This window comes from Struthio camelus, chromosome 9 (assembly GCF_040807025.1).
Source record: "Struthio camelus isolate bStrCam1 chromosome 9, bStrCam1.hap1, whole genome shotgun sequence".
NCBI lineage: Eukaryota > Metazoa > Chordata > Aves > Struthioniformes > Struthionidae > Struthio > Struthio camelus.
In genome coordinates, this window is record NC_090950.1 from 3,906,473 (window position 1) to 3,918,588 (window position 12,116).

A 12,116-nucleotide genomic window follows, 5' to 3' on the forward strand; every position below is an offset into this window, starting at 1 on the left:
CAACTGCAGGGGCTGAGCTCCTGCCAGAGGCTCCTAATCTCTCCGAGCACACAGCCCCCATTGTGTCTGCTGCGTTTTAGTTCTCATTAAATCGACAGGCTTGCAAAAGGGAGAAAAACCTCCTCCTTCCGCGGCACCCCTCCCTTCCTGCCTCGCTCTCCTGCATTACCGTGTCCAAGAGGTGTCAAGAAACGGCTCGGCACTCCTAGAGGCAAGCTCCAGGTTGAGGTGGGCCCCAGGGAGCACCCCGCAAGCCTTCCAGACAAGAGCCCTGCAGGCATCCACCTGCTGACTCCTGGCATACCACTTCAGAGGCTCTAATCCTGCAGATTAATCCAATTATTCCCCAGGCAGAGCAATACCAACAGGGACTCAGAGTCCCCCAGGGCTGGAGTCAAATAGGGCAGGAATTTGAAACCTCTCTCAGAGCCCCGCAAACAATCCTGGCCGCTCAGACAATGCAGCCTTGCATGTCATCCCAGGCTCAAAGTCAACACAGCCTAAAATGCTAAGGGGACCATGGCATTTTCCGGGGCTCCTCCTCCACCCCTTCCGCCCCCGGTCTGCCCCAAGGGATTTATCTGTCTCCCTTGACCAAAAGCAAGAAGAAAAATATTATGATAAGCAAGGGCACATAGCAGGAGGGTACAGGCAGGGCCCCTTCTGACCGGCACTGCCCCACCAGCCAAAGGCTCAGGTCCTCTCCTGCCTTCCCCAGTCTGCGCTGGGACAGGGACCATTAACATGTTCATGACTGCCCAGGCTCCTTTCAATGCCACGGAAGGACCTCCATGCTCCGTGGCGACGTTCACAAGGGTCTTTTGCCAGCAGCTATCTGGAGAAGCTTGCTACACACACAGGCCTTGAGGCACTGGGCTTGCTGGGCGTAACGAGAGGCAGGGGCTAAACACCAGGGGAATCCAGTCCCACGAGCTACCAGCACAGTAAGTCACGACCCTCGAGTGGCAGGCCAAATCTGCCTGGCTTTGCTTTTTTTACTGACCTTGCAGGCTCCAGTCCTACAAAGAACACAAAAACACGCCTGGCTGCATTGCCTGGAGCTGCCAGGACCAGCTCACTTCACGGTGAGGCGTGTGCTAGCAGGACTGGGGCCCGAGACATCAGCAGCAACGATAAGACACAATTTCTATTGGAAAGGGCTTTTCCAAGTGCGCAGCGTCTTTCAAACTCTCTCACCGTGTTTAGCTCAAGTTTTCTGCCTCTGCTCCTGGCAAGCAGCTGGCTCTAGGCACGGCTGCATCCCCATGTGCTTTGGACTGCAATGAAAGAGCCTTGAAAATACTCCACCGGCAAAAAAGTCAGGCTTAGGACTGACCCTGGCCTTCCCAGTGCTGTGTGGCATTTCCAGCAAGGAAGTTAAACCCCTTCTCTCCTGAAAGGAGGGGCCGTCTGCATGTAAAAACCCGACCCAACAAACTTCTTCCTTGCACAGGCAGGAGAAACAAAGAACGTTTTTAGGGACAAGAGGCCACTCAAACAGAGCGGACCTGACCAAAAAAAACCGGGGAAAACCTTAAGGAAGAATAAAACCTGCTCCCTGAGGCATCCCTAGGCTAAAAGGGTTTGTGCCGTGAAGGACACGAGGCCAGGTCACCAAGCAGTGTAGGGAAAGTCTCTCCTGGGGAAAGGCAGGCCAAGGTTAAAAAAAAAAAAAAAAGATCGAGTTAGAAGGACAAGCAGAGGAAGAGAAAAAGATGCCTAGCACCTCTGGGAAGCCCTTGAAGAGAAGGATGCTAGCACAGGGACGTGCCTGGAGACAACAATGGGGTACAACATCCAGCTACAGGCAGCTCCCGCTCTCATAGGACAGGGACGACAGCACAGGCCTCAAGTGGGAAGCTGCCCCAGCTGTGAAAGCCAGCAGAGCTGGGCCCGGTTGACTCACAGCGCCACAAGCCAGGCGGAAAGCCGGGCCTCGCGCCTCCCCCGTACACGGCCCTGACAGCCAAGCGTCGAGCCGTGCCAACTTTGACAAACAGGACCGGCGCCGACAACGGCGCGAGCCTGGCCGAGGAGTGCCAGAGGAGGCAACTTCGCCAGCAGGCTGTGCTGGAGGATGCTCAAGGCATGCTGGCGCCAACGGCAGCCCAGTGCCGCGCCGGTACCGCCCGGCAGACGGAGGTGCACGCACCCCTCGCAGGCCAACGCACCACGTCCTCGGCTCACTCCGACGCGGATGCCCCCGTCTCCAGAGAGGGAGGACGTGCCTGGCGCTGGCACGTCCTCGGGCAGCTCCTCTCTGCCTGCAGCAGGGGCCTGGGTCTCTGGGAGGAGGGCGCGTTTTCCCCCAGCTACCCTTCCTTGGGGCGCCGGGGATGCGGGCAGCCGGGAGGAATTCCTGAGAGCCGATAAGCCAGGCGCTCCAGCGAGAAAGGAGAAAGCCTCCCACCTCCCCCACCCGTGCTGGTTCACGGTAGGGAATTGGGAGAGGGCCTCCGAAAACAGATGTAGCCTGTCCGCTCCGCTCAGGAACTGAGCGAGCCTCCCAGCTCCTCAGGCACTTTGTCCCCCCGAGCCCGGCAGCCTGCACAATCTCCCTCTCACTTTAACGCAGCAGAGCCCAGAACTGCACGGTCAGCTTAACTCTCTCCCCAAGTTACAGCTCCAAAGCTGAGACCATCAGGTTGTCCAGCCTGACCTCTCCCAGGCAAATAAAGAGATTTCCTCCTGCCAGCTGCAGTCTCGGGTGGGGGGGGGGGGGGAACCCACCAGCTCTTCCATGATCCTGTCACTGGGGGACCTGTGGAAGAAGGGACATCTTCAGGGTAGATCCCAAAGGGGGGCACAAGCCATATCTAGTCCCATGGAAGCGTGGTGCTGGAGCACAGCCAAGAGCTCCTGCCAGAAAAAAATAGGCAAGCTTTCCTGTTGAAGAAAACAGGCTTTACAGCCAGGCACCAGTTCTGCCCCCCCCCCCCCCCCCCCCGGGGGGACCTCATCCTTCAGGGACACCCCCCCGCTCTCAGAACAAGGGAAGTCCCCAAACTCTGGCTCCCCTCAAGGCCACCGGGACACCTCTCACTGACTCAGGGACTCTCCTGACCACCATCATTGGCTTTTGGAGCACCAGAGGCCAAAGGCAGCAGCACACTGCCTGTTCAACCCACGGCAAACGCCTAGTGGCAGGTGAAGGGTACACACAGCAGTTAGTTGCTCATCTGCTAGGTTCTGCAGGCTTCAGCAGGGCCAGGGCTTTGTGACTTGATTTTGGCAGGAGCTGTCAGAGCCTGGCTCAGAGGTATCACAGTCACTGAAATATCCTGGCTCAGGCTGCTCTGGAGGACTGGTTTAAACACGGTGTTTTTGGTGTCAGCAGGAAACAAGGTTCCTTGGACGCTGGCCAGGAAGGTGGGAGGGACGAGGACATGCCTCCACAAACAGACTTTGCGTTTGCGGGGTTCCTTCTGCTGGAAGCTGTCGAAAGATTTCCTAACCTGAACAAAGCCTGTCCTGGTAGGGAAGCAGACTAGAGGACTCCCAAGTCCTGTGGCAAGACTGCTGCAGGCTGAGCATGAAACTTTATCTTTTAATAGTGAGTCACGCCCTTCCTCCTTACAACCACTTCCTAGACTCCTAGCCCAAGGCACACAAGAGAAAAATACCTTTCCCTTGGCAATATTTAAGCACGTGCTTAAGTTCCTCTGAAGGCAACTGCAGGCACCGAGTCAGGGACCCACGCAGCTCCTGAGAACTCACCCAGGTGCAGCGACAGAGCCCACCTTGTGCTGAGCCATCTGGAGGCACGTCCACCCGGAGGCAGCGTGCCTGCACCCTGGGGAACAGCAGCGGTGCTGGCTGCCCACAGCCACGTTCCTGTGGGGCTGGCGTCACGCAGGGAGAGCGCTGGGGGCGACGCTGGCGACCATGTGGTGATGCACGCTCAGTGGTGGAAACAGCATGGAAAGCAGAAAGCTCTATTTTAATATCCTCAAAGGAAACGCAAGTTTTCGGAACTCGGCAGAGGCCAATGTATCCTCCCAGCTCAATTAATGACTCTCATATGTAGATTAGCAGGCACGTTCCACATCTGTTGCTCAGTTCTCAGTCCAGCAGCCTCACAACATCTGCTCCAGCGCCGGTATTTCCAGAGTCTCAGAGAATCCCTGAGCTTTCAAACAACACTGAACGCGGGCAGAGGCTCTCGCTGGCTGCAGTGCCACAGTGCACTTCCAGTGAGGGCTCTCCCTCCACAAAGGCCATCCTGGGCTCCCGACAGCTCCCTCCGAGTTGAGGTCATCTTTGGGAAGTCTGAGAGAGCACCCCAGAACTCCAGGAAAGAACTGAACTCATGGACACGCTTCCGAGTTAAAGATCTGCCTCTCTGAAAGAGGAGCATGCAAGGTGAGCTCTTGGCCTTCACACCAAGTCCGTACAGAAACCTCCCTTCTGCGAGCCGCAGAGGTTAGAAGGCCAAGGAGGAAATGTTTTATCCAATCCCAAGCATACACAGCTCCAGGCTCCTTCTCACCAGGGAGCCCCAACTTGTTAACCTCTCTGCTCCAGCAGATTTGCATGCGGTCTCAAAGTCTGCAAGCAATGGAGAGTCAACCTTCGGGACAGCAGAGTTGCCATGGTTAGTTACCCTCCTGATGAAACACTCCCCTGCTGATGAGGAGAGCTGATCTTCAGCTGGCTGGCTTCACAAAGAAAAGAGCCATGCACTGCTGCAAGGCAGGTCAGCAGCTCCCCTCACATAAGGGGGAAGAGTTCATGGCTTCTGCTTGGACCAGGTAGCCGGATGAAAACGAGAGCAGGGGATGTGAGGAACCAAGCCTGACTAGAGCTTCCAGACCCTATTTCTCTATTTGCACTCTTTTGCAACTGCTTTCCCCTCTACTTGGCTTGGAGTCTGGGAAGAAATGGGAGCTGCCTCTCCCTCTCTGGCAGCTGCCTCTCCCTCTTTGGCAGCCTGCTCCCCTGCGCTGCACGGGGAAGGGGAGGCAGCAGCAGCAGCCCGGCAGTCCTTCCAGGTGTGGGGCAGCCCACGGGAGGGGAAGGAGAAGAAAGGAAGAGACACGAGCTGCGCTTGCATGCAACGGAACAGAAGGCATCCGAGTCACCAGCCAAGCTCTGAGCATTCCCAGGCTTTGCATTACAACAAAACCCAAAGGGCAGCTCTGTTTGTTCTGCATCTCGCCCAAAGCCCTACTGCGTCCACCCCTCAGCCATACGCTCCAGCCAGAATCTGCAGCATGCGTGCTCTGAGCTCACACACATGAATCATCCACCAGCCCGGCAATGCACGCTCCTCCGGTCGCGCTGGGCTCTCTCTCCACTACCCAGCGGCCAAGCCAACGCTCCAGCTCCGCTGGCGGGGAGGGCAGGCAATTCCTGAGGTTAACTCCACGGCGCGCCACTCCAGGAATGGAGCCCCGAGGTCTGCTTCATCCGTCGACTGGTCTTGGGAGGCTCAGGTATTTTTGGCTCTCGTGCCAGCTCCCAGATATGATTAACTCCACTGCTCAGCCCAGAGATCTCCTTGGCACGTGTCGGCATTTCGTCCGATATCCAAAGCGCAGTGGAGCCAGGATCCTTGTTGGGTCTACCTGACCCGACCTCTGCCAGGCTGGTGCTGCCAAGCCAGAGGTCTCAAGCAATTCAGCTGATGAAGGGGTAGGTTCTTCCCGAGCCTGGTTCCCTGGCCTAAGAGGGCCCTGCAGGTCTCCTAACCAGGATTTCCTTCCACCCCAAACACACTCTCGTTCTCAGCATCCTGTGAGCACTTTGATGCTCCAAATTAACTTGTGGCCATCCAACTGGCCCCCAAGTAAACCCAGATGCATTTGGAACAATTCAGGCTGAATATTAAGAAGAGAAGAAGAGAAAGATCTGAGAAAAATGAAGGGGGAGGCAGGGGCTCAGGCTGCCCACCTTACGGGCCTGTCACAGCCAGGTAGGGAGTTAGGGTTTCAGCTCCTAGGCTCTACCACCGGAGGCTTCTTGGATGGGCTGCCAACTCGAAGCAAGCCCAGAGCAGAGCTCTCTGCCTTCCCCACTGATGCAGGCAGAGGGGGCCCAGCCCCACAGAGGCAGAGGGAAGCCTGGCATAGGAGGAGAGAGGTGTTGCCATTCATTTTGTTAGCCCTCAAACTACCTGCCGCAACGAGGGAAGGCTTTCCCTTGGCTGCCTCTACCTGTCAGCCGGCTCATCTCAATATCGTTCCTTGCTGACGCCTACCCCGGCTGCAGGGCAACGCTTGCCTTCATCGGCCATCAGCTACCTCTCCGTTGCCCGCTCAACGGTCCCCACGCAGCTTGCGGGACCTGCTCCGATCTCTTCTCCTTCCCTATACAGGAAATCCATGGGGCTCTACCAACCCTCCACGCTTCCCTACTCTTTCCTCCGCAGGTTTAGCGGCGCCCAAAGGCTGGGCTCTCAGGTGACCTAGCGTCCCACAGGCAAGAAACTCCAGAAGCCGCCCCCCAACCCTCCTCCTGTCCCGCGGTCAGGGGCGCCTTCGCTGCTGCTCCTCACCTTGCGATCTCCAGGCTCGCCCTTGCCCTGGCCCGTCGCAGCCTGACGCCTTCCCCGCCGATTCCCGCCTGCCCCCACGGACGCCTCACCCCACCTGGCCTAGCTCAACCCGCCAAGGGCTCCCCGCACACCCCGCGGGGCCCCGCCGAGCCGCCCCAAGAGCGGGAGGCCGCAGCGGGCGCGGCGGCGGCGGCCGCCCGGGAAGCTTCGCGCCCCGACTCGACGGCCGGGCGGGAAAGGCTCAACCTCCCTCCGAGACACCCCCCCCCCAAAAAAAAAAAAAACCAAACCAAAAACAAAAACCACGAGCCGCGCCACGGACACCCGCGACGCGAGGCGACCCGCCAGCGCGGCCGCTACTCACGTAGAGGCCGGTGTGCCCGGCGCCGAAGAAGGGGAAGCGCACGGAGATGGGCTGCAGCTCGGAGCCGCCGTCGTCCTGCTTCAGCGTGGCCGCGTCGCCCTGCTCGGGCCCGAAGGGGTAGAAATCCGCCAGCGGCACCACGCCGCCCACCCACAGCCACTCGCCCACGGCCACCAGCACAGCCCAGCCCGCCAGGCCCCGCATGGCCGCGCTGCGCCCGGCCCGGCCCGGGCCCTGCTCTCCCGCCCGCTCCTCTCACGCCGGCGCGGGTCCCCCCGACATGGCGGCGCGCGGGGGAACGGACGGGGACAAGCGGCGGCGCGCGGAGCCCCGCGCGAGGCCCCGCGGTGGGGGGGGGGGGGGTAGCGGCGGCGGCTGCTGCGCGCCCGCGCTGCGCTGCGCCGTGCCCTGCCCGCGGCAGAGCGCGGGGGGCTCATTCGCCGCGCCGGCCCCGCCCCCTGAGGGATTTGCATAGCGCCGCCACGCCAGCCAATGGGCGCTCGGCTCGCCCAGCGCGGCCCGCTCCCGGGGCGGGAGTATGCAAATGAAGGAGGTGGTGTGGAGGGTGGTGGGGGGGGTGGACGGGAGGGCGCCCCCGCGCGGGCGGGCAGGGCTCGTCCTGTCATGGCGGCGGCGCGGAGCCGTTGGGCAGGACGCGAGCGTCGCCGCTCGGGGGGGAGAGCCAGTCTGGACTGAAAAGAGGCCTGACCCCCTTCCCCGCTCGCCCGTTCCCCGGGCGGTCGGAAAAGGCTGGTCAGGGCTTCGTCCTTGTGGCGTGGAAAAACACCCAAGAAACTCCGACTCCGGGCACGGCTCGCGAGGAGGGAGGGGAGCCTTCGGCCTCGGCCCCGCTTCCTCGCCCGCCGCCGGGCTCGCCGGGCCCGGGCCCCCGGAGGCCGCGTCCCGGAGCCTGCCCTCCCCCTGCCCCAGGGGCAGCGGGTTTCCTCCGCTCTTCCCAAACCGCCCGCGGGCAACGGCCAAACCCGGCGGCAGGGGACGGGGATGGGGGACGACGACGACTGGTGTTATCTGCTTTTTTTTTTTTTTTAACCTCCCCCCCCTTTTTTTTTTTCTTTTTTTTTTTCAGGTGCTAAAAATATTATCAGGAAATTCTTTTCAGGAATGCGATGTTTTAAGTTAGGCGTTAGGCTCAAGGGCCTCTTTGTCTCGGCTGGAGAAGAAAAACCCCCATTTATCATCAGCAAAGCGTTTTATCAAGAAAGCTCAAGTTCTCCTGGCAAAGCCGGGTGGAGAGCTAGAAAAGCCGCCCGAGGCCGGCCGCGAAAGAGGCCCGAACGCCCGTTTCATGCGGTAGAAAAAGGACACAGCTTTTCTCCTCTGCCCATCCCTAACTGACGATTAATAATGGATGCCACAATTAATAACCCCGGCTCTGAGGCGGCCCCCGAAGCCCCTCAGCTCGCCGCTTGGGGCCGGCCCCCGGCCGGCGGACGCGGAGGGGTCGAGGTGAGGCAGGCGCCGCGGGGGACGCTGGGCTCTGCCCCGGGCTGCTCGGGCGCCCCAGGGTGCTGGTGCCCCGGTGCCCTGCCTCGGTTTCCCCCTGGGTGAAGCAGGGCTGCTGCGTTTGCCCCGCTGCGCCTGCGCCTCCCTGCTCCGCTATCAGCTGCTGCCGGGCAGGTGCTCCAAAAGGGGTTTTTAGCAATCTTGAGCGGCTATTTCGAGATAGCAGCCAGGCCCAGCCAAGCTCCGACCTAATCTAAAACGAACAGAAAGACTTGTCACCCTTTTTCCCCCACCCGGGGGAATCATTGCCGAAACCCAGGCCTAAACTGCAAGGGCGGTACCAGCCCCGCGCAACGCGGCCGGTTATCGCTCCTCAGACCTTGGGCTGCCCTAAAAATCACTGCTTTGCAGAAAAAAAAAAAAACAAGCGAGCCCTTTTTTTTTTTTTTCCTCACTTTGCTCCCGCTTTCCTCTGGCTTCGAGAAGCACCTTTTTCTGCCGCCAGGCAGCTGGGAAACCGCCTCTTACAGCTTAAATGTGAGCTGGGAGCCTTCCTCTGGCACCCGACTCCGAGAGCTGGAGCCTGAAAAAAAAGGAGAGAAACACTGTTCAAAACCCGCGGTCTTGGAAACAACAGACCAGCAAGGAGCCCTAATTCCCCCCGGATTCCCCTTTCCCCAGATTAGCCCTCAGCGCTGGGGCTGCGCCGGGCGCTGTAGCGTCAGCGCGCCCGCACCCGGGCCGGGCTCCTGCCTGCTCTGCCGGAGAAGCCGTTTCCCCAGCGAGGAGGTCCTGCACGGCCGGGACCTGGGCGAGCACTCAGGATCTGAAGCGCTGCCAGGATTTTGGCCGTGCTGCTGGCGCAGGAGCTGGTGGACGGGCTGGCACTGTGGTCTTTCCGCCTCGCTCCCCGCTGGACGGGGCACGTCTGTGGGGAGAGGGTTAGTTTTATCCCCGATCCCCGAGGGTTTGGGTGATTCTCCGCTCGACCTCCAGCATCAAGCTCTGCGCCCTTCATCCCCTCCCGCACCCCGTTTTCAGCTCTACGCAAAATCTTCCGCGTGCCCCGCCGTGCTTCAGCCCGTAACCTGTTTGCTCGTCCCCGCTAAACACACAGGGTCACGTGCCCGGTGGCACAGACCGACCCAATGCCATCAGAGGCAGTGGGCCAAATTCCCTCCTGGTCTGATGGAGCTGCTCTGATTTATCCCAGCGGCAGCTCTGGCGCATGAAATAACCATGCCGGAAAGCAGGGGGATGCAAGGGGTAAATGTTAGCCTTGCTGAAAGGGAGGACAGAGAAGAGAGGAAGCTCGAGAAAGCCTCATCTTCAAGCCGGTGCAGGTGCCCTGCGGGTACCTGGCAGGCAGGCGGTGACGAGCCGCAGCCTCGCCGAGTACTTCCAACGGCCTGACGATTTGTGAAACTGGGGAGGGACGTCGGCAGCTCCCAAACGCTTGGAAGACGCAGAAATCGGAGCCCCCGTTCCAAAGCGTTTATGCTTTATTCCATACGAATGCAATATAAATATTCTCCACTGTAATTATTGCAAGGTACATTTTAATACTGAAAACGGGCCAAGGAACATATTATGTAAGGATTGAAACAGAGGAGAAAACAACAGCAGGACTCAGTTAGGATCAACAGCCCAGGGATTATGTGGATACCACCGTGGAAAGTTTGCCTCACAGGGACCCGGCTTTGCCATCAACGTGAGGGTATTCTGTGGGCTTCCCAAATCCTCGCCCACACGCTGCACATGGCCCAGGCCCGAAATGCTGCAGCGCTGGCCCGGGAGCCTGGCTCCTCGCACCCTCCGATGCCCAGGAGCGCGGTGCCTGTCGCTGCTGCTCCTGGGAAACCAGCAGGCCGGGCCTGCCATCGCGCCAGCCGTTAGGAAAGCCTGCGCCCCTCGTTTAAGGTTAAACAAACCAGGCTTTGAGAAAAAAAAAAAAGGAAGGAAAAACCTACCACCCCCACTCCCAGCAAATATTAATGGGGAAAAAATGTGTATTGATGCTAACAGGTGAAGGGTGCAGCGGTCCCAAGACGGCCATTGCGGTTGCTGGCGAACCCCCTTCTTCCTTCCCCGGTTTGATTTCTACAGGGATTTTCTAGGCGACGAGTGGGTAGGATGCCCGATTTTACACTTCTGCATGTCTTGGGCCAGCACATCACAAGATGACTTGGCTTGGATTAATCCCAGCCACCTGCCGCCGCGTGAAAAGGCCAGCGGTTCCTGCAGGGCTCCACGCAGGCCTGCGTCATGCTCCCGTCGGGTGCTGGGGTGCATGGGGCGCTTTTGGGTCCTCTTGCTGGAAATACTCCCCCTGCCGCCGGCCTGCCCACCAGGGCTGCCTGTGGGCTGGTTGTCCTGAGCCTAACTCAGGGGAAAAAGAGCTGGAGCAGAGCTGGAGGGGATTTGGGAAAGCCTGAGGGGCTGGAGAGGTCAAACCCCAGATGGGCTGGAGGAGGGACAGGGAGCTGGACAGATTGGGAAGCTGAGCTCCGTCCTCTCATGGGGGTGCAGTGGGGATACCTTGATGAGCAGCGCCCTGCTCGCCCCATTCCTGGCCAGGCTCTGGAGCATCCTAGCAAAGGAGAAGGCAGAGAAGTCCAGCCTGAGGGACCTGCAGAGCCGCTGCCGCAGGGTGACTCTGGGTGCTTGGCCTTACGGGGTAGGACACAGGGGCATAACAGCTATTTCCGGGTCATTTCCCCGTCTGTAGCTGCTGAGAGATGGGTGTCTGTCTCTTCCGTTTGTCCTCGTCCAGCTGCTCTTCGAGAGGCCTGACCTGAGGATTACCGGGGGTTTCTGAGAGGCGGTGGCACAGATGGCCTGGTGCTCCTGCCTCCCCTGAGCTGGTTGGGCTGGCTGCGTTGCGGCAGCGCTCCCCTCTTGTGTTGCAGCGCTTCTTTCGGGAGCCGGGGCTGAGCCTTGTGGAGCTGAGCCAGCAAGCCCAGCTCCTCCTGGCAGCCACTCGGAGCCTGTCCCGGCTTGAACTCTTCTTTGTGGGTGACCAGAGCTGTGCTGTGAAGGCCCTACAGAGGCCTTCAGAGACTTCAACGGCTTTGGGAAATACCTTGACTGATGTATCTACAAATGCACCCATCTTCTGCACAGCTGTTTTCAACAAGGGCACCCACACGCTGGGGCAGAAGTTGGGTGCATGGGGCTCTGAATAGTGGGGGAAAGTGAGGCACAGTGAGGGTTTGCCCAATCTGAAGAGTCCTTCACAGATTGACAGTGGGGCTGGGAGCAGGGCTCAAGCCACCCAGGTCCTTGGCCAGAGGGGCAGGACTTGTTCCTGCCGTGCGCGATGCAGGGATGCTGTGGGGCTGGCATTGCTCTGCCACGTTGCTCTGTAACCTCTGGGAGCGAGCACCCCAGGGCAAAGGCACAGGGCTCAGAAACACCCCAAGGGCAGAGTGGCACCATCTGGAGGGCCTGCACCCCCGTGCCCTGGCTTGGCACAAGATGCCCGCACGGCACTCCCCCTCCTAGGCAGTGCCCTACCTGCTCCTCCGTGCCCTTGACACGCTGCCCGTGGGCCCTCTGCAGCACATCTTCGGCCTGGAGCTGGGCGCTGGGTGACTTCAGGCCTTCCGGCTCCTGGCCTGGGCCATGGCGAGAGGACAGCTCCATGAGCCTCTGCGGGCGGCTGCGCTCCAGCTCCGCGATCTCGGCCTGCCGAGAGGAGACGGGTCAGTGCTGCTGCGGAGAGGGATCAATGCCATGTGCTGCGGGGCAAGGGGAGATGACGGGCAGGCGCTGGCACGTCACCACCCCACG

The 12,116-nt window shown here is 60.0% G+C and overlaps 2 protein-coding genes across 8 annotated transcripts in view; both read right to left on the bottom strand.

The window, feature by feature from the left end:
• SNED1 (sushi, nidogen and EGF like domains 1) overlaps positions 1-7,262 on the bottom strand; it is a 39,176-nt gene extending 31,914 nt beyond the window's left edge. For 5 of the 7 annotated variants that reach the window (XM_068954050.1, XM_068954048.1, XM_068954045.1 and 2 more), the window contains exon 1: positions 6,861-7,150. In XM_068954050.1, coding sequence (XP_068810151.1) covers positions 6,861-7,064 — 204 coding nt within the window. In that variant the 5' untranslated portion in view covers positions 7,065-7,150. Of the gene's footprint in view, positions 1-2,730; positions 2,798-6,860 lie in introns of those variants that run through there. The other 2 variants (XM_068954049.1, XM_068954047.1) reach the window with 2 other exon arrangements.
• Positions 7,263-8,020: 758 nt separating this feature from the next.
• Positions 8,021-12,116, bottom strand: part of CROCC2 (ciliary rootlet coiled-coil, rootletin family member 2) — a 33,794-nt gene continuing 29,698 nt past the window's right edge. Inside the window, exons 39-41 of the mRNA XM_068954686.1 lie at positions 11,841-12,011; positions 8,780-11,118; positions 8,021-8,577 (exon numbers count right to left, since the gene is read on the bottom strand). Of these exons, the coding sequence (XP_068810787.1) occupies positions 11,035-11,118; positions 11,841-12,011 (255 nt within the window). The 3' untranslated portion in view covers positions 8,021-8,577; positions 8,780-11,034. The remainder of the gene's footprint in view (positions 8,578-8,779; positions 11,119-11,840; positions 12,012-12,116) is intronic.